Source organism: Electrona antarctica (assembly GCF_951216825.1).
Source record: "Electrona antarctica genome assembly, chromosome: 4".
Lineage (NCBI taxonomy): Eukaryota > Metazoa > Chordata > Actinopteri > Myctophiformes > Myctophidae > Electrona > Electrona antarctica.
In genome coordinates this window covers 8,018,763-8,041,345 of record NC_136809.1, presented here as the reverse complement: position 1 = coordinate 8,041,345, position 22,583 = coordinate 8,018,763, and the positions used below count along the sequence as shown (strand labels likewise).

The following is a 22,583-nucleotide window of genomic DNA, read 5'->3' as shown; positions in this document are numbered from 1 at the left end:
GTTTCCAGTGAGCCAACAAACATGCACAACAGCAGCACCCTGACTCTGTTTGACCAGAATGGAACAGAGCCTTCATTAGTATCGGTGGCAACACCTGTGAAGGAAGTAGAGAAGGGGCCTTAGGTCTTTCCAAAATGGCATGTATGCATAGAGCCCATTACCATCCACCCAGACAGTTGCACAGCTCATTCAGAGCACCTCAGCTCTAAAACGGAGACTTGGGACACCTGCTCTCCTCTCTCTCTCTCTCTCTCTCTCTCTCTCAGAGAGAGACGGGACAGATTATATTCCAACCATTTCTTTGACAATTAAGACTATGAAGATAAACATGACAAGGAGATAAAGAATGCACAGATATAGGCTGTGAATACGAGGGACTACAGTATGTGTTCCCACGTTCATCTTTCCTCGCATACATGTATACTTTTTTGTTTTAGCGTGGTCAAGCAAAGCTACTGTGAAAGGTCGGGGGAGTGTCCTTCACTTTGTGTGAAGGTCCAAGATAATACCTGAAACAATCGGAAGTAGAGGTGGGGAAACAGGAATGAGGAAGTCAGTGTACTGTACCACATGGACTTGATAAATAAAGAGGAGTGGGATGGGCGGACACACACACACACACACACACACACACACACACACACACACACACACACACACACACACACACACACACACACACACACACACACACACACACACACACACACACACACACACACACACACACACACACACACACACACACACACACACACACACACACACACACACACACACACACACACACACACAAGAAATTAGATCATTCTCTTTTCCGCTGTTCCAACACAGTCCCTTGCTTTTTTTTATATAAACATACAGTACAGTATTCGTTTCAACACAGAATACTTTCACACAAGGAATGTTAATTTTGCTCACACACATTTTTCTTTTTAAAGTAAATTCAAACCGTATATAAGAACAACAACCCCCAGTGAAAATGGACACCATCACTCAGAACCCTGAACGCAAAACACTTAATGATCGGAATAACGATTAAAAATATCTGTAATCTTTGGGCTTCCACTTGTTCCGTAGCTTTGTTAGTACAACTATACATACGAGTTTCACTTCAGTCTTTTTTTATTTTTTTCCTGTCCATTCCATCTTAAAAAGGAGTTGGAGTGAGTGAGTGTTTTTTTATTTTTTTTTAAGAACAGAACAAAACAAATTATGTCCACCTGCACATACTGTGTGTGTGTGTGTGTGTGCGTGTGCGTGTGCGTGTGTGCGTGTGCGTGTGCGTGTGTGCATGTGCTCGTGTGTGTGTGTGTGTGTGTGTGTCAAAGGCCATTAATAGTAAGGGCAACCACCATGAGTAGAAGGCAGAGTAGTTGTGGAGGAGGAGGAGGGCAACAACAGTCCAAAAAAGTGTGTGTGTGTGAATCTTGGTAAGTCCAGTGATAAAGTGAGCACAAGTCAGCAGAGAGAGAGAGCTTTCCCAGTGGAGTGCTACGGTCCTGGGTTATCTAAACCGTTCAGGATTAAGACGACGCACTTAACTGAGCACCTGGACCTATGTGGTAGAATCAAAATGTGTGTGTGTGTGTGTGTGTGTGTGTGTGTGTGTGTGTGTGTGTGTGTGTGTGTGTGGGGGTGGGGGCGGGGCTATAGGGTTATATAAAGGAGGGAAACGTTCACTGTTGTTGGATGGTTGGATGGTCACAGGATTCCGTGGTGGTCCTTCGGGTCGGTCGGTCGGTGGGGTCAAAGGTCACTCCGAATCCCGCTGGACCTCCGAGGCGTCGGCTCGGCAGATAGGACAGGTTCTGTTAGACTGAGAGAGAGAGAGACAGAGAATGCTAGTTTTATATATGTATGTGTGTGTAGGCGCGCGCGCGCGTGCGTGCAAGTGATATAGAAGTCATTGGTTCCCAAACTTTTTTGTGTCAAGGACCCCCAAATCAACATTTATTAGGCCACGGACCCCCCATTTGAAAACATTATGCCAGTGACCCCGATAAGGGATGATTTTTACAGCTCTAGCAGTGATTCCGAAACATTAACTTCATGGACCCCCAAATGCACACGCATTATGCTACGGACCCCCCATTTAACCCATTTTGGGTTAAATGGGGTTACATTTTGGGTTAATTGGGTGCTTGTAGGTCTGCTATTTTTGAAAAATCGAAGAACGACTGACATAGAAACCTAGCCTTTTCAGAAAACTGTCAGGATGTAGAAGACATTTTTAGAATCTGATCTCATGTCAAAATGGGTTAAGTTGGTGTGTCCATAAGTGTAGTCACTCCACTTTGGATTTGTAGGGCAGTCGGTATATGCACGTATAATACAGAAACCATTAGGACACAATAAATACTTGTTTGGCCTGATGGTTGGTTCACTGCAGCCATTTAAAAAAATCATCAATCACAGTGCTGACATAAAAGAAGTGAAGGATGACTGTGGTATTCAAGTCCAGGCACTTACCTTAAGCCACTTGTCTACACACTTGGCATGGAACTCATGGTTGCAGGGCAACACTCGTAGCAGCTGGCGAGACTCAAAGTCACACATACACACCACGCACCTGCAAGACAAAGACGAGGCTAGCGTTAGCACAATGCCACCGTTACTGTACGCGTCGGCACCAAAACGCAGGAATGATACTCCTGGAAACACGGGTTTCATTTATTTTCAGTGTGCGGTGCTATTAAGTTACGATTTGTAGAGTTCAACTAGATTTAGAAATTAGATGTACTAGACTAGAGAGATCACTGCTCTTCAGCCAACGAGGAGGCTGAATCCATTGCTTCTCTGATGTGAAAAGCACTGGACTGCAAACAACTAAGAAGGCACTGGAGCACATAGAAGGCACTGGAGCACATAGAAGGCACTGGAGAAGCAGTACAAGAAGAACTGCCTCTTCAGACTCTGATGAAGATGCAGTAGTGTTTGTTATAGCATCTCTCTGGTCCAGAACTCTGTTAGTCATGAGCAACTAGATATGTTGGCGAGAGACGATGGGGTCACTTTCACTCGTACACACACACACACACACACACACACACACACACACGCACACACACACACACACACGCACACGCACACACGCACACGATACTCACAGAGTTTGTTCCGACTGGTGGTTGTTGGGGTTGAAGCGGTAAGATGGAAGCTGTTCTATGTCGGCCTTGGTGAGCCCACGAGGCTTGGCCTCTCCTAGACGCTCAGCTAGGTTCAACAGAGCCTGGAGGAAGGGAGTGAGAAGTATTAGCAGTCATTAGTGATGTTATTTACACAGCCTGCAAGGGAAAATTCTCTCTAGTTGTACTAGAGTTAGGTATTAAGTATTTAACAGGTTAAGCCCCATGTTATTCTTCGTCATATGACAGTGTCATGTAGCTGAAAAATAGCCGATCTACAAGCTCACTTGTTTGACCACTTTAACATATTATATTATTATTATATTTAACATATTATATTATTATTATTATTATATTTAACAGGCGTACCTCATAGTTCTCCACCTCTCCGTCATCCACATCCAACTCCAGGCTGATGGTGGGGCCGATGGTGGGGGTCACGGGGAGCATGGACCTGACAGGACATGACCCAAGAAGACACGTGTTACAACATGGACACAGTGGGGGTCACGGGGAGCATGGACCTGACAGGACATGACCCAAGAAGACACGTGTTACAACATGGACACAGTGGGGGTCACGGGGAGCATGGACCTGACAGGACATGACCCAAGAAGACACGTGTTACAACATGGACACAGTGGGGGTCACGGGGAGCATGGACCTGACAGGACATGACCCAAGAAGACACGTGTTACAACATGGACACAGTGGGGGTCACGGGGAGCATGGACCTGACAGGACATGACCCAAGAAGACACGTGTTACAACATGGACACAGTGGGGGTCACGGGGAGCATGGACCTGACAGGACATGACCCAAGAAGACACGTGTTACAACATGGACACAGTGGGGGTCACGGGGAGCATGGACCTGACAGGACATGACCCAAGAAGACACGTGTTACAACATGGACACAGTGGGGGTCACGGGGAGCATGGACCTGACAGGACATGACCCAAGAAGACACGTGTTACAACATGGACACAGTGGGGGTCACGGGGAGCATGGACCTGACAGGACATGACCCAAGAAGACACGTGTTACAACATGGACACAGTGGGGGTCACGGGGAGCATGGACCTGACAGGACATGACCCAAGAAGACACGTGTTACAACATGGACACAGTGGGGGTCACGGGGAGCATGGACCTGACAGGACATGACCCAAGAAGACACGTGTTACAACATGGACACAGTGGGGGTCACGGGGAGCATGGACCTGACAGGACATGACCCAAGAAGACACGTGTTACAACATGGACACAGTGGGGGTCACGGGGAGCATGGACCTGACAGGACATGACCCAAGAAGACACGTGTTACAACATGGACACAGTGGGGGTCACGGGGAGCATGGACCTGACAGGACATGACCCAAGAAGACACGTGTTACAACATGGACACAGTGGGGGTCACGGGGAGCATGGACCTGACAGGACATGACCCAAGAAGACACGTGTTACAACATGGACACAGTGGGGGTCACGGGGAGCATGGACCTGACAGGACATGACCCAAGAAGACACGTGTTACAACATGGACACAGTGGGGGTCACGGGGAGCATGGACCTGACAGGACATGACCCAAGAAGACACGTGTTACAACATGGACACAGTGGGGGTCACGGGGAGCATGGACCTGACAGGACATGACCCAAGAAGACACGTGTTACAACATGGACACAGTGGGGGTCACGGGGAGCATGGACCTGACAGGACATGACCCAAGAAGACACGTGTTACAACATGGACACAGTGGGGGTCACGGGGAGCATGGACCTGACAGGACATGACCCAAGAAGACACGTGTTACAACATGGACACAGTGGGGGTCACGGGGAGCATGGACCTGACAGGACATGACCCAAGAAGACACGTGTTACAACATGGACACAGTGGGGGTCACGGGGAGCATGGACCTGACAGGACATGACCCAAGAAGACACGTGTTACAACATGGACACAGTGGGGGTCACGGGGAGCATGGACCTGACAGGACATGACCCAAGAAGACACGTGTTACAACATGGACACAGTGGGGGTCACGGGGAGCATGGACCTGACAGGACATGACCCAAGAAGACACGTGTTACAACATGGACACAGTGGGGGTCACGGGGAGCATGGACCTGACAGGACATGACCCAAGAAGACACGTGTTACAACATGGACACAGTGGGGGTCACGGGGAGCATGGACCTGACAGGACATGACCCAAGAAGACACGTGTTACAACATGGACACAGTGGGGGTCACGGGGAGCATGGACCTGACAGGACATGACCCAAGAAGACACGTGTTACAACATGGACACAGTGGGGGTCACGGGGAGCATGGACCTGACAGGACATGACCCAAGAAGACACGTGTTACAACATGGACACAGTGGGGGTCACGGGGAGCATGGACCTGACAGGACATGACCCAAGAAGACACGTGTTACAACATGGACACAGTGGGGGTCACGGGGAGCATGGACCTGACAGGACATGACCCAAGAAGACACGTGTTACAACATGGACACAGTGGGGGTCACGGGGAGCATGGACCTGACAGGACATGACCCAAGAAGACACGTGTTACAACATGGACACAGTGGGGGTCACGGGGAGCATGGACCTGACAGGACATGACCCAAGAAGACACGTGTTACAACATGGACACAGTGGGGGTCACGGGGAGCATGGACCTGACAGGACATGACCCAAGAAGACACGTGTTACAACATGGACACAGTGGGGGTCACGGGGAGCATGGACCTGACAGGACATGACCCAAGAAGACACGTGTTACAACATGGACACAGTGGGGGTCACGGGGAGCATGGACCTGACAGGACATGACCCAAGAAGACACGTGTTACAACATGGACACAGTGGGGGTCACGGGGAGCATGGACCTGACAGGACATGACCCAAGAAGACACGTGTTACAACATGGACACAGTGGGGGTCACGGGGAGCATGGACCTGACAGGACATGACCCAAGAAGACACGTGTTACAACATGGACACAGTGGGGGTCACGGGGAGCATGGACCTGACAGGACATGACCCAAGAAGACACGTGTTACAACATGGACACAGTGGGGGTCACGGGGAGCATGGACCTGACAGGACATGACCCAAGAAGACACGTGTTACAACATGGACACAGTGGGGGTCACGGGGAGCATGGACCTGACAGGACATGACCCAAGAAGACACGTGTTACAACATGGACACAGTGGGGGTCACGGGGAGCATGGACCTGACAGGACATGACCCAAGAAGACACGTGTTACAACATGGACACAGTGGGGGTCACGGGGAGCATGGACCTGACAGGACATGACCCAAGAAGACACGTGTTACAACATGGACACAGTGGGGGTCACGGGGAGCATGGACCTGACAGGACATGACCCAAGAAGACACGTGTTACAACATGGACACAGTGGGGGTCACGGGGAGCATGGACCTGACAGGACATGACCCAAGAAGACACGTGTTACAACATGGACACAGTGGGGGTCACGGGGAGCATGGACCTGACAGGACATGACCCAAGAAGACACGTGTTACAACATGGACACAGTGGGGGTCACGGGGAGCATGGACCTGACAGGACATGACCCAAGAAGACACGTGTTACAACATGGACACAGTGGGGGTCACGGGGAGCATGGACCTGACAGGACATGACCCAAGAAGACACGTGTTACAACATGGACACAGTGGGGGTCACGGGGAGCATGGACCTGACAGGACATGACCCAAGAAGACACGTGTTACAACATGGACACAGTGGGGGTCACGGGGAGCATGGACCTGACAGGACATGACCCAAGAAGACACGTGTTACAACATGGACACAGTGGGGGTCACGGGGAGCATGGACCTGACAGGACATGACCCAAGAAGACACGTGTTACAACATGGACACAGTGGGGGTCACGGGGAGCATGGACCTGACAGGACATGACCCAAGAAGACACGTGTTACAACATGGACACAGTGGGGGTCACGGGGAGCATGGACCTGACAGGACATGACCCAAGAAGACACGTGTTACAACATGGACACAGTGGGGGTCACGGGGAGCATGGACCTGACAGGACATGACCCAAGAAGACACGTGTTACAACATGGACACAGTGGGGGTCACGGGGAGCATGGACCTGACAGGACATGACCCAAGAAGACACGTGTTACAACATGGACACAGTGGGGGTCACGGGGAGCATGGACCTGACAGGACATGACCCAAGAAGACACGTGTTACAACATGGACACAGTGGGGGTCACGGGGAGCATGGACCTGACAGGACATGACCCAAGAAGACACGTGTTACAACATGGACACAGTGGGGGTCACGGGGAGCATGGACCTGACAGGACATGACCCAAGAAGACACGTGTTACAACATGGACACAGTGGGGGTCACGGGGAGCATGGACCTGACAGGACATGACCCAAGAAGACACGTGTTACAACATGGACACAGTGGGGGTCACGGGGAGCATGGACCTGACAGGACATGACCCAAGAAGACACGTGTTACAACATGGACACAGTGGGGGTCACGGGGAGCATGGACCTGACAGGACATGACCCAAGAAGACACGTGTTACAACATGGACACAGTGGGGGTCACGGGGAGCATGGACCTGACAGGACATGACCCAAGAAGACACGTGTTACAACATGGACACAGTGGGGGTCACGGGGAGCATGGACCTGACAGGACATGACCCAAGAAGACACGTGTTACAACATGGACACAGTGGGGGTCACGGGGAGCATGGACCTGACAGGACATGACCCAAGAAGACACGTGTTACAACATGGACACAGTGGGGGTCACGGGGAGCATGGACCTGACAGGACATGACCCAAGAAGACACGTGTTACAACATGGACACAGTGGGGGTCACGGGGAGCATGGACCTGACAGGACATGACCCAAGAAGACACGTGTTACAACATGGACACAGTGGGGGTCACGGGGAGCATGGACCTGACAGGACATGACCCAAGAAGACACGTGTTACAACATGGACACAGTGGGGGTCACGGGGAGCATGGACCTGACAGGACATGACCCAAGAAGACACGTGTTACAACATGGACACAGTGGGGGTCACGGGGAGCATGGACCTGACAGGACATGACCCAAGAAGACACGTGTTACAACATGGACACAGTGGGGGTCACGGGGAGCATGGACCTGACAGGACATGACCCAAGAAGACACGTGTTACAACATGGACACAGTGGGGGTCACGGGGAGCATGGACCTGACAGGACATGACCCAAGAAGACACGTGTTACAACATGGACACAGTGGGGGTCACGGGGAGCATGGACCTGACAGGACATGACCCAAGAAGACACGTGTTACAACATGGACACAGTGGGGGTCACGGGGAGCATGGACCTGACAGGACATGACCCAAGAAGACACGTGTTACAACATGGACACAGTGGGGGTCACGGGGAGCATGGACCTGACAGGACATGACCCAAGAAGACACGTGTTACAACATGGACACAGTGGGGGTCACGGGGAGCATGGACCTGACAGGACATGACCCAAGAAGACACGTGTTACAACATGGACACAGTGGGGGTCACGGGGAGCATGGACCTGACAGGACATGACCCAAGAAGACACGTGTTACAACATGGACACAGTGGGGGTCACGGGGAGCATGGACCTGACAGGACATGACCCAAGAAGACACGTGTTACAACATGGACACAGTGGGGGTCACGGGGAGCATGGACCTGACAGGACATGACCCAAGAAGACACGTGTTACAACATGGACACAGTGGGGGTCACGGGGAGCATGGACCTGACAGGACATGACCCAAGAAGACACGTGTTACAACATGGACACAGTGGGGGTCACGGGGAGCATGGACCTGACAGGACATGACCCAAGAAGACACGTGTTACAACATGGACACAGTGGGGGTCACGGGGAGCATGGACCTGACAGGACATGACCCAAGAAGACACGTGTTACAACATGGACACAGTGGGGGTCACGGGGAGCATGGACCTGACAGGACATGACCCAAGAAGACACGTGTTACAACATGGACACAGTGGGGGTCACGGGGAGCATGGACCTGACAGGACATGACCCAAGAAGACACGTGTTACAACATGGACACAGTGGGGGTCACGGGGAGCATGGACCTGACAGGACATGACCCAAGAAGACACGTGTTACAACATGGACACAGTGGGGGTCACGGGGAGCATGGACCTGACAGGACATGACCCAAGAAGACACGTGTTACAACATGGACACAGTGGGGGTCACGGGGAGCATGGACCTGACAGGACATGACCCAAGAAGACACGTGTTACAACATGGACACAGTGGGGGTCACGGGGAGCATGGACCTGACAGGACATGACCCAAGAAGACACGTGTTACAACATGGACACAGTGGGGGTCACGGGGAGCATGGACCTGACAGGACATGACCCAAGAAGACACGTGTTACAACATGGACACAGTGGGGGTCACGGGGAGCATGGACCTGACAGGACATGACCCAAGAAGACACGTGTTACAACATGGACACAGTGGGGGTCACGGGGAGCATGGACCTGACAGGACATGACCCAAGAAGACACGTGTTACAACATGGACACAGTGGGGGTCACGGGGAGCATGGACCTGACAGGACATGACCCAAGAAGACACGTGTTACAACATGGACACAGTGGGGGTCACGGGGAGCATGGACCTGACAGGACATGACCCAAGAAGACACGTGTTACAACATGGACACAGTGGGGGTCACGGGGAGCATGGACCTGACAGGACATGACCCAAGAAGACACGTGTTACAACATGGACACAGTGGGGGTCACGGGGAGCATGGACCTGACAGGACATGACCCAAGAAGACACGTGTTACAACATGGACACAGTGGGGGTCACGGGGAGCATGGACCTGACAGGACATGACCCAAGAAGACACGTGTTACAACATGGACACAGTGGGGGTCACGGGGAGCATGGACCTGACAGGACATGACCCAAGAAGACACGTGTTACAACATGGACACAGTGGGGGTCACGGGGAGCATGGACCTGACAGGACATGACCCAAGAAGACACGTGTTACAACATGGACACAGTGGGGGTCACGGGGAGCATGGACCTGACAGGACATGACCCAAGAAGACACGTGTTACAACATGGACACAGTGGGGGTCACGGGGAGCATGGACCTGACAGGACATGACCCAAGAAGACACGTGTTACAACATGGACACAGTGGGGGTCACGGGGAGCATGGACCTGACAGGACATGACCCAAGAAGACACGTGTTACAACATGGACACAGTGGGGGTCACGGGGAGCATGGACCTGACAGGACATGACCCAAGAAGACACGTGTTACAACATGGACACAGTGGGGGTCACGGGGAGCATGGACCTGACAGGACATGACCCAAGAAGACACGTGTTACAACATGGACACAGTGGGGGTCACGGGGAGCATGGACCTGACAGGACATGACCCAAGAAGACACGTGTTACAACATGGACACAGTGGGGGTCACGGGGAGCATGGACCTGACAGGACATGACCCAAGAAGACACGTGTTACAACATGGACACAGTGGGGGTCACGGGGAGCATGGACCTGACAGGACATGACCCAAGAAGACACGTGTTACAACATGGACACAGTGGGGGTCACGGGGAGCATGGACCTGACAGGACATGACCCAAGAAGACACGTGTTACAACATGGACACAGTGGGGGTCACGGGGAGCATGGACCTGACAGGACATGACCCAAGAAGACACGTGTTACAACATGGACACAGTGGGGGTCACGGGGAGCATGGACCTGACAGGACATGACCCAAGAAGACACGTGTTACAACATGGACACAGTGGGGGTCACGGGGAGCATGGACCTGACAGGACATGACCCAAGAAGACACGTGTTACAACATGGACACAGTGGGGGTCACGGGGAGCATGGACCTGACAGGACATGACCCAAGAAGACACGTGTTACAACATGGACACAGTGGGGGTCACGGGGAGCATGGACCTGACAGGACATGACCCAAGAAGACACGTGTTACAACATGGACACAGTGGGGGTCACGGGGAGCATGGACCTGACAGGACATGACCCAAGAAGACACGTGTTACAACATGGACACAGTGGGGGTCACGGGGAGCATGGACCTGACAGGACATGACCCAAGAAGACACGTGTTACAACATGGACACAGTGGGGGTCACGGGGAGCATGGACCTGACAGGACATGACCCAAGAAGACACGTGTTACAACATGGACACAGTGGGGGTCACGGGGAGCATGGACCTGACAGGACATGACCCAAGAAGACACGTGTTACAACATGTACACAGTGACTGACACGGAGAATAGCAGTGGTTTATCATACATCATCAATTTCAAATAATAACAACAATATTGTCCCCTAGAGTCTGTTGTTGTTGGAGTATTTGCACGTGTGTGGAACGTGTACCGTACGCTGCATTTACATATCTATAAGCATTAGGAGCAGTGGCTTCCATTAATATGGCACCAAGGGAGCACTAAGAAGGGAGGGGCTTTTCAGAGTACAATCTGACATATCTGCCGGCACTCTAGCGCCTGTATTTTGAAGAATTCCCCGGCAAAAAAAAAGTGTTAATTGTCTTGGCTTTGACACTTTAGGGTCAATCCCAATACTTCCCCCTTCACCCTTCTCCCCGTAGACAGGGGCGAGCCGAGGAGGGCGAACCGGTCACCTTCCCGGTTCCCAGGAATTTCTAAGGATTCTGCGCATTTGGGAATGTTTATATTGTTCTTCTTTTAATGATTAAAGAGACCACTTACAGGAAGTAAGGCAGTAAACTTGGGTGATAGGGCGACGGCGGGACGGGCTGCTGAGAGCGGTACCGCCGTCCTGTGATTCGCCGAGGCATGAAGTGAGGGTAGGGCTGTGAGAGAGGAGAGAGAGAGAGAGAGACATACATGTTCATTTAACACTAAACGGGTGATTATATTTTTTGTAATTTTCATAATGTTGTTGATGTCTGAGCCTGAGGTGGGTAGGGCTTTTCAGTACCTGTATGATGCGCAGTGACATCATAGAAGGTAGGTTTGTTTCCCTTTTTTTCTACAGGCAGGTGTTCAAATTTCACCCGTGTTTAGTGATAGAGAAAAATCCCATACACCCACAATGCTGCCCTAACCTGACTCCGCCAGATGGGGCAGCAGAGAGTACACTGGGTTAATGCTCCCCATGCCCACATGCTAAATATAGCCTACTACTGACTGTGAGGTGCTTTGGATGCATGCATCCACTAGATGGCGTATGCTAGTTGAGCAATGTGTTATTATAAACCAGTGGTTTTCAACCCTTTTCATATCTAGGTCCATTATGTATTCTGCATTTGAGCCACGGACCACCATTTGATGAGATTTAGCCCCAAAACGTAGAATATTTTGTTGTCGTTGCCACACGTTGGATAAGATTTTGTCCACAATTCCATGCTGTATTGATGTTGGTATCATAGGACATTATAACAGGCAAACAATTATTCTACGTTATCAATAATTTAACTCTTGAGTTATTTTAACTCAAGAGTTAAAGAGCTATTACGGGTCCATTTGGTTACCAACTGTCCATTTAGCTGGGGACCACCTGGAACACCTTCAAAGACCACTGGTGGTCCCCGGAACACTCACTGAAAACCAGTGTTATAGATTATTGTGTGCGTATTTACCATTGTGAAGAGCTCCTGCGACAGGGGGTCGTGGTGCGAGAGGAACTGGAGCGGTGTGGAGGGGGGCAGGGTGGGCGGGGGCTGGTGGTGATGGTGGTGGTGGTGGTGATGGTGGTGGTGGGGGTAGGTGAACCCCCCGCCCACCTGCATGTGCTCGCCCAGGAGCTCCACCTCGTTCTCGATCCTGTGCAGGGGCTGGGGAGGACACAACGGATACGGTAAGTACTGGGGCTGGGGAGGACACAACGGACACGGTAAGGACTAGGGATGGGAAATTAACCGGTCATTACATTACATCGGCTGATATTGGCCTTAAACAGTTCTGGCACTCACCGATCGCGGCTGTTGCGTCTGGAAGGGCAGGAAGTGTCCGGGAGGAGGGGGGAGGTGGGGGTGGTGGTGGTGGGAGAGGTGGGGCGGCGGCGGCAGCAGGAACTGTGGGTCGCCGGACAGCAGCGAAGGGAAGGCGTAGGGCACGGGCAGGTGGCCCAGCGAACAGGCCTGGAGCATCTGAGAGGGACGGGGAAGAAAAGAGTTTGAGCACAATGCAATAATACATGGTAAATGGTGCATTTATATAGCGCCTTTATCCAAGGCGCTTTAGATTGTGCATTACATTCACCCTTCACACACACATGCATACACCGATACCGGAAACCATGCAAGGCACCAACCTGCACATCAAGAGCAATTAGGGGTTCAGTGTCTTGCTCAAGGACACTTCGACAACACTAACTCTGGGGGAGCCCAGGTTCGAACTGGCAACCTTGCGGTTACCATCCGGCCACTCTACCCCCTGAGCCACCGCCGCCGCCGCCCTATGTACACTACTTCCTTCACAGGTGTCACCGATGATACTAATTATTAAGGCTCTGTTCCATTTAGTGTGCAGTGGGGTTCTCAAACCATTTTAATTTCAAGGACCCCAATAACTCTGAGAGTGTAACTCTCAGAGTTACAGACCCGTACGGGTCCATTTGGAACCCAGTCAAGGACACCTTGAGACCCACTGGTGTAGCAGAGTGTTTCCAGTGAGCTAAAACGCACAACAGCAGCACCCTGACTTTGTTGGAACAGAGCCTTCATTGGTATCAGCGGTAACACCCTGACTCTGTTGGAACAGAGCCTTCATTGGTATCAGCGGTAACACCTGTGAAGGAAGGAAGGGAGGAAGTTCTTTCCAAAATGGCTTGTGTGCACGCTGGAGCCCATCAATGTCAGTTTGGCCTTTCTAACGTGTGTCCCCGTACCTCTCCACAAGGTGGCAGCAAATACCAAAAAGAATACATAAAAAAATTTAAAGAAGCTCTCAACAGTCTGGTTTCAAAAGCAAAACAAAACCTCACTCAGCGTTTTCCTGCCCTGATCATGTAATTTGCCATTTATGTCGAGACCGGAGAACAGGCAGCGCACAGGCCCCAAATACTGAGACCGGAGAACAGGCAGCGCACAGGCCCCAAATACTGAGACCGGAGAACAGGCAGCGCACAGGCCCCAAATACTGAGACCGGAGAACAGGCAGCGCACAGGCCCCAAATACTGGAGAACAGGCAGCGCACAGGCCCCAAATACTGAGACCGGAGAACAGGCAGCGCACAGGCCCCAAATACTTAACATTTGCCAGGGTTTGGTGGTTTGATTCTCGATGCTGGCCACCCAGGCCAACACGCTAAATGTACTGTAATCATACTATGAGTTGTTTTGGATGCAAGCATCCACTAGAAAGCTTTATGCCATTTCCCTGCCCCAATACTGGGTATGCGCATGGATAAAGTGAGCAAATCGAGTGGCAAAGTGAGTTTAACATTTTTTTTTTTATGTACAGTATGGGCTGTCAAGGCCAGAAAGTCGGGGTTTTTTTGCCACTCAGTAGGTGTTCCCACATAACCTCCGGGTATGAGGATGATGATGTCATGTGCACACCCCCTTATCGTGTGATTTGCTTTTTATGTTATGTTGGTTCCGAGAGGCTAAATCATCAAATGGTGGTCCGTGGATCAAATGCCCGAATAAATAAATGGGCCTTGATATGAAAAAGGTTGAAAACCAACTGCTTTTAGACTCTCTTTCATGCCAACTGCCATCAGACTCTATAATGCAAATGCATAAGAACTGCCTCCCCAAAGTTTGCTTATGGTCCCATAGTGGTCCTGGTCTAGTGTGCTTATGGTCCCATAGTGGTCCTGGTCTAGTGTGCTTATGGTCCCATAGTGGTCCTGGTCTAGTGTGCTTATGGTCCCATAGTGGTCCTGGTCTAGTGTGCCTGCCTATGTCCACTTGTGTTTACTTGTGTTTATTGTTTTTCTATCTGTCCAGCTTGATTTATGTGTCACATTGTGCTGTTGTTCCCTTTGGGGATTAATAAAGTATATCTCATCTCATTTCCATGGATTATATTGTACAATGTTAACAGTGTGTGCTCAGTGCTCACCGGGTGGTAATGCTGTCCGGTGCTGAAGACCACGCTGCAGGCAGGAGGAGGAACCTGTTGGGAGGAGCAGACGGGGGGGAGGTGCTGCCCGCTGCATAGAGGAGCCGCCAGGCCGTGTGGAGGGACCGGCGTCACCGTGTAGGAAACCGGTAGGCTGGCCTGCTGCAGCTGAGGAGAGGCAGGGGACAGAGGAGACGGCCGTTAGGAGAGGCAGGGGACAGAGGAGACGGCCGTTAGGAGAGGCAGGGGACAGAGGAGACGGCCGTTAGGAGAGGCAGGGGACAGAGGAGACGGCCGTTAGCGTGTTAGAGGGGCAGGGGACAGAGGAGACGGCCGTTAGGAGAGGCAGGGGACAGAGGAGACGGCCGTTAGCGTGTTAGAGAGACAGGGGACAGAGGAGACGGCCGTTAGGAGAGGCAGGGGACAGAGGAGACGGCCGTTAGCGTGTTAGAGGAGACGGCCGTTAGCGTGTTAGAGAGGCAGGGGCTGAAATCCTGTAAGAGAGCACTTGGTCCAAAATAGCGAAAATAGCAGATCTACAAGCTCACAACGCGTCGCGCTGCGACGCCTTGTGAGCTTGTAGATCTGCTATTTTCGGGGCACAACCCAGCACTCTTTAGCTAGTGGAGATGTTCAAAATGCTGTGTTCAAGTTACGAAGGAGATGGCAAAGACGAGTACAAAACAAAAGTTCAACACACTGCAAAACTGCACTTGCATGTTTTTCAGTAAAAAAGCACTTTCTTTTTGTCTCATTTGTTTGCAAACAAGTACTGTTTATATGTCTGATATCACTGAAATAAAAAATAAAAGTCTTGAGTGAGAATTCTGAGAGTAGTATCTCACACTAAAACCCAGTTTTCTCAGCTTCCAAAGAGGCAATTTTTCTGAAACCAAGCTTTATTCAACGGACAATTCTGGGCAAAGTAGAGTAGTAGATGACTAACTGTGGCACTGAAGGAGTTAACGTCATGCACTCAAGTCTCTCTCTCTAGCCAAAATTCCAATACCCCAAATCTCGGCCACTCACTCGCTCGCTCACACTCGGGTCACTCCAGCATGCTGGTGTTACTGCTGCCAAAATTGTGTGACCATCTCGTGGACTTACTGTACATGGAGGTATTTATTTAAATATGTGACCTAAATACAGCTAGGTCGAACTCTGCTAATGAACAGACCACAATGATTTATGTTCGGACACCGACATGTGATCGTCTACACCAGTGTTTCCCATACTGTGGTGCGTGCGCCCCTTGTGGTGCGTGCGCCCCTTGTGGTGCGCGAACGTGCAGTGACACTCTGTGATTATTTGCCATAATCATATTAAAAATGTATAATTTTCAGCCAAATACAACAAGACTTAGCTTTGGGGGGTGCGTCAGCTAGGTCAGGAGGTAACAGGGGCCGAGTATGAGTGAGCGAGTGACCGAGATTTGGGGTTTTGGAATTCAGCTTCTCTCTTTCTTTATCTCCCTCATACACGCAGGAAAAAAGGTATTTTTGCTACTACGGTAATGCAATGTGGCCCTCTGGAGTGAGAGTGGAAATGTAGAAGTTCAAAGTTTACCACCCCTTAACATAGGCCAACACACACCTGTTCGTGCAGGTCCATGACCATGGCTCCTTGCTGCTGTTGTATGGCATGCTGCTGTTGCTGCTGCTGATGGTGGTGGTGCTGCTGCTGCTGGTGGTGGTGGGGGTGGTGGTGGTGGTGGTGGGGGTGGTGATGGGGGTGGTGGGCGGCCGGGTGCAGCAGTCGAGGCAACATCGCGGGGGGGTGGAAGGCCCGGGGCTCCTCCGACACGGCCCCCCCTCCTCCCGTCAGGGGGGCCTGTCCGTACACGTTGGGGGGGGCGTGGGTGGCAAACGTCTGGTGGTGGTGGTGGTGCGGCGAGGGGTGGGGGTTGTTGTTGTTGCGGTGGTGGTGGTGGTAGTTCTCGTCCTGGAGCTCCGACGGGGACAGGCGGGGCCCGGGGCCTTGGGGAGACGGGTGGGGGGGGTGATGGGGTATGTGGCGGGCGGGCCGGGAGAGACGACCGCGCTGGCGCCTTGCCGGTGGGCTGCAGCAGGGGGGAGGGAAACAAAATCACACAGATTTAGTAGAGCAACGCTGAAATGAAACCATGGAATACAACAGTGGTTTTCATCCCGCTGTTCCGGGGACCACCGGTGGTCCTTTTATTGAGGGGGTTCCAGGTGGTCCCCAGATAAATGATGGAGAGTTGGTAACCAAAATAAAATGGACCCATGCCCTTGATGGCAGGGAATTATTTTGTTAACGTTTGACTCGCTTTAGTGTGTGAGATGCCGTGTCTCTCGTGGCTCAAGTTCGCTAGAGACGGCGCCCCTCCGTCGTGGTCTAGAGACGGCGCCCCTCCGTCGTGGTCTAAAACCATACTTTAGAGACGGCGCCCCTCCGTCGTGGTCTAAAACCATACTTTAGAGACGGCGCCCCTCCGTCGTGGTCTAAAACCATACTTTAGAGACGGCGCCCCTCCGTCGTGGTCTAAAACCATACTTTAGAGACGGCGCCCCTCCGTCGTGGTCTAAAACCATACTTTAGAGACGGCGCCCCTCCGTCGTGGTCTAAAACCATACTTTAGAGACGGCGCCCCTCCGTCGTGGTCTAAAACCATACTTTAGAGACGGCGCCCCTCCGTCGTGGTCTAAAACCATACTTTAGAGACGGCGCCCCTCCGTCGTGGTCTAAAACCATACTTTAGAGACGGCGCCCCTCCGTCGTGGTCTAAAACCATACTTTAGAGACGGCGCCCCTCCGTCGTGGTCTAAAACCATACTTTAGAGACGGCGCCCCTCCGTCGTGGTCTAAAACCATACTTTAGAGACGGCGCCCCTCCGTCGTGGTCTAAAACCATACTTTATCGTCCAAAAAAATCCTAGTTCGCGGTTGTTGGAAAAATAACGGCGGCAGTGGGATGCGAACCCGGGCAGCTGGATTCGTAGTGTAACGAGTAGACCATTATACTAGCGGGTCGGCTGGCAGAAATGGTTTCCCGGCTGTGGTAGAAGGTGAGAAATGCCCACCCTCCCCCCACACTACTAGTAGGAGGGGGGCCAATCAGAGGCAGGCGGGGGCGGGTCTTTCTTGTGCTGCAAATGACATCGACAGGGACCCCATTCTATTCCGTCGATCATTATGTCATAATTATATCCTTACCTGCGTCTGTGCCTGGCGGGCGTGTGGCACCTCTCCTGGTGGTGTGTGTAGTGTGTGTGGGGGTGAGGCGGGGGTCTCCGGTTGGGGGTCCCCAGCTCCCAGGGCCGGATGGGGGGAGACGGCGTGGAAGGAGGGGGCGCCGCAGACGACGACAGCTGCTCCAGAACCGACTGACTGGACAGCCTCTGGCGCTTCGGACTGGGACTGTCCTCACTCTGTGGGATTGGTGGGGGGGGGGGGGGGGTACCGTGATTAGTGACGATGTCAGTCAAATCAAAACTATTATTTAATTTCACACTTGAAAAATCTCAAAAGCGTTCACAGGGCATTCATTCATTGTCAGGGATCCAATCAATCAATCGATTTAGTTCCGGCTTGGATCAATGGAACTAAGAGTTCTCAAGGCTTAGAATGCATTGACATTTTGTGGGATCAATTTTATATCATCATCTTAAATGTTTTGTCAATAATTTGTGGGCCCACTTGCTCTAACGTCACGGCTCACCAGGGGGGCCTGTTCCAATGGTTGAATTACTACTGATTCATAGAGTACTTCTCATACAATCTAATAAAACACGATAAACAAATCACGAACAGTGAGATCAAAGACAAGGGACAGTGAAACACAAGAGATAGCAGAGAGACACCATGTACACACTTTACACAGCTAGAAGCAACATGAGTCAGAGAAGAGAACAAAAGTCAAATAAGATCAGATACGATTTGAGCTGCAAGATTGAAGCTTGGGATCAGAGTTGCAAATACGTGCATCATTGTGCTAGGAGAGGACACCTCAAAGAGTGTAGCGTTAAGAACTAACAGATAGAACATCATTGTGCTAGGAGAGGACACCTCAAAGAGTGTAGCGTTAAGAACTAACAGATAGAACATCATTGTGCTAGGAGAGGACACCTCAAAGAGTGTAGCGTTAAGAACTAACAGATAGAACATCATTGTGCTAGGAGAGGACACCTCAAAGAGTGTAGCGTTAAGAACTAACAGATAGAACATCATTGTGCTAGGAGAGGACACCTCAAAGAGTGTAGCGTTAAGAACCAACAGATAGAACATTGATTAAAATAGAGATAATAAGAAAAACCCATGTAAAAAAAATGACAAAGATTAAAATTTAAGGCTAACGGAGTCTAATAACAGCCCGGGTTCAAAGCGAGGCTGAAAAGGTGTAGTTTATTTTTAAACGCTTGCGTTTAAAAATACCCCGACATTCTCAGCGAGACCCTTTAGATCCTCTGGGAAGCCGTTCGTTCCAGCGCGGCTGGGACGATCCCGGGGTGGAGAAGAAAACGACCGTCTGTCAGTCATACGTGTGACCAACCAAATAAATCAATTCAACGTGCTTTACATGCCTTCTGGTGCACTATTCTATTCAATATATTACTATTGCACAATCACACACTACTGCACTCCTTTGTGACTCATGGCATTTCCTCCGCCCCGTGTGTATGTGTGTATGCGTGCGTGCGACTGTGCGTGTGTGTACGTGTGTTCATGTGGGAGCAGGCCAGTGAACAGAGTTTTGTGCATGCGTCGGGACTGGGAGTGTTGTTACGCCACCCGGGCTCAGAGGCCTGGGGTGGGGGGTGTTTAACCCATTTAGGCCTGGGAACGATTCTACAAATGTCTTCTAAATCCTGACAGTTTTCTGAAAAACCCTATGTTTCTATGTCAGTGGTTCTCAAACACTTTCATGTCAAGGACCCCCAAATTGACACTAATTAGCCCACGGACCCCCCATTTGAAAAGATATGCATAATGCCAGAGACCCCCATAAGAGAACATTTTTACGGCTCTAGCAGTGATTCTCAACCCGTTTAATTTCAAGGACCCCCAGTTTGACATGCATTAGTCTACAGACCCCCATTTAATGGTGTTTCTATCTCTGGGACCCCCAATTTATATTGTAAAATCAATGTTAATTTAACTCTGAGAGTGTACAAATGGAACCAAATGGACCCGCGCTACGAGCTTGTAGATCTGCTATTTAAAACCTTTGCTTCTGTAGAACGCCACAACGGTAAGGCCTTCCGGTCTGATTTTCGGATATGTTATAGAGCTCCCCGAGACGCACGCGTGGAACTGTAGTACGTCCTCAGGCGACCTTTCTAGTCGACATGGCACGCGCAAACGTTCCACTACACCGAGTGGCGCGCTACGAGCTTGTAGATCTGCTATTTAAAACCTTTGCTTCTGTAGAACGCCACAACGGTAAGGCCTTCCGGTCTGATCTTCGGATATGTTATAGAGCTCCACGAGACGCACGCGTGGAACTGTAGTACGTCCTCGGGCGACCTTTCTAGTCGACATGGCGCGCGTGAACGTTCCACTACACCGAGTGGCGCGCTACGAGCTTGTAGGTCTGCTATTTAAAACCTGGCGCGCGCGAACGTAAAAACCTTTGCTTCTTTAGAACGCCACAACGGTAAGGCCTTCCGGTCTGATCTTCGGATATGTTATAGAGCTCCGAGACGCACGCGTGGAACTGTAGTAATGTTAGAGTTCACAGAAGACATGTAAATATGAAATAAATGCTTAAACATGTAGCTAGGTGTAATGTTAGAGTCCACAGAAGACATTTAAATACAAGTAGTGCCGCGCTGTAAAATAGCAGACCTACAAGCTCACAGCGCGGCACTCTGTGCCACTTGTTGGTCTGCTATTTTTGGAAAATCTCGATAGATAATTTTGTGGGTCCGTGACATGTACATAGTGGCCCTCTGGAGTGAGTGTGGAACTATAGTGGCCCTCTGGAGTGAGTGTGGAACTATAGTGGCCCTCTGGAGTGAGTGTGGAACTATAGTGGCCCTCTGGAGTGAGTGTGGAACTATAGTGACCCTCTGGAGTGAGTGTGGAACTATAGTGGTCCTCTGGAGTGAGTGTGGAACTATAGTGACCCTCTGGAGTGAGTGTGGAACTATAGTGGCCCTCTGGAGTGAGTGTGGAACTATAGTGGCCCTCTGGAGTGAGTGTGGAACTATAGTGACCCTCTGGAGTGAGTGTGGAACTATAGTGACCCTCTGGAGTGAGTGTGGAACTATAGTGACCCTCTGGAGTGAGTGTGGAACTATAGTGACCCTCTGGAGTGAGTGTGGAACTATTGTGACCCTCTGAGTGAGTGTGGAACTATAGTGACCCTCTGGAGTGAGTGTGGAACTATAGTGGCCCTCTGGAGTGAGTGTGGAACTATAGTGGCCCTCTGGAGTGAGTGTGGTACTATAGTGACCCTCTGGAGTGAGTGTGGAACTATAGTGACCCTCTGGAGTGAGTGTGGAACTATAGTGACCCTCTGGAGTGAGTGTGGAACTATAGTGACCCTCTGGAGTGAGTGTGGAACTATAGTGGCCCTCTGGAGTGAGTGTGGAACTATAGTGACCCTCTGGAGTGAGTGTGGAACTATAGTGACCCTATCCATCGTCAAAGTTGCACATGTCACATGTTATATATGTTACACATTATATTAATGTGCTCTGTGTGTTCAGCCATGGCCGGGACGGCGAGGCACGACCGAGAGATGGCGCTGGACGCCAAGAGACGTCTGTGTGTGAGTTCAGATCCCGTGGAGAGGCTGCAGTGCCTGGCTGCAGTGCCTGGCCCGAGGGTCGTCTGGCATCAATGGCCTGGGCAGGTGAGTGTGTGCGCGTGCGTGTGTGTGCGTGCGTGCCTCCCTCAGGCACAGCAGAGGCGTACATACAGACAGTTGGACTGTGAGGTGACGTGGCAGCCCTCCTCCTCCTCCTCGCCATCACCCAGGAAGCCTTGGAGGTGTCGGCCGGTGTTGCTGGGCCTGCTGTGTGGCAAAAGGGCACAGGGACTTGTTGTATGGTTAACCCATTCTGGGTTCACGGAACCTCTTTTGGTGTTTTAAACATTATGTTATAATTTAGCAGATCTACAAGCTCATAGCGCAGCGCCGAGTGCCGCGCTATGAACTTGTAGGTCTGCTATTTTTGGAAAATAATGTGGTAATGTGAACACATGTAGCGTCTTTACACTCTAGTGAAATAGTGCCTTTCATATTGAATGTAAACACACAACAGGACTATAAGGTGAGGC

At 51.1% G+C, this 22,583-nt stretch overlaps 1 protein-coding gene across 1 annotated transcript in view; it reads right to left on the bottom strand.

The window, feature by feature from the left end:
- Nucleotides 1–1,577: 1,577 nt before the first annotated feature.
- The window catches only part of LOC306922182 (uncharacterized protein), a 32,325-nt gene continuing 11,319 nt past the window's right edge, over nt 1,578–22,583 (bottom strand). The window contains exons 4-13 of the mRNA XM_079499578.1: nt 18,513–18,727; nt 16,929–17,394; nt 15,336–15,503; nt 13,238–13,414; nt 12,905–13,099; nt 12,012–12,115; nt 3,498–3,582; nt 3,111–3,232; nt 2,473–2,572; nt 1,578–1,819 (exon numbers count right to left, since the gene is read on the bottom strand). Coding sequence (XP_079355704.1) covers nt 1,757–1,819; nt 2,473–2,572; nt 3,111–3,232; nt 3,498–3,582; nt 12,012–12,115; nt 12,905–13,099; nt 13,238–13,414; nt 15,336–15,503; nt 16,929–17,394; nt 18,513–18,727 — 1,695 coding nt within the window. The 3' untranslated portion in view covers nt 1,578–1,756. The remainder of the gene's footprint in view (nt 1,820–2,472; nt 2,573–3,110; nt 3,233–3,497; nt 3,583–12,011; nt 12,116–12,904; nt 13,100–13,237; nt 13,415–15,335; nt 15,504–16,928; nt 17,395–18,512; nt 18,728–22,583) is intronic.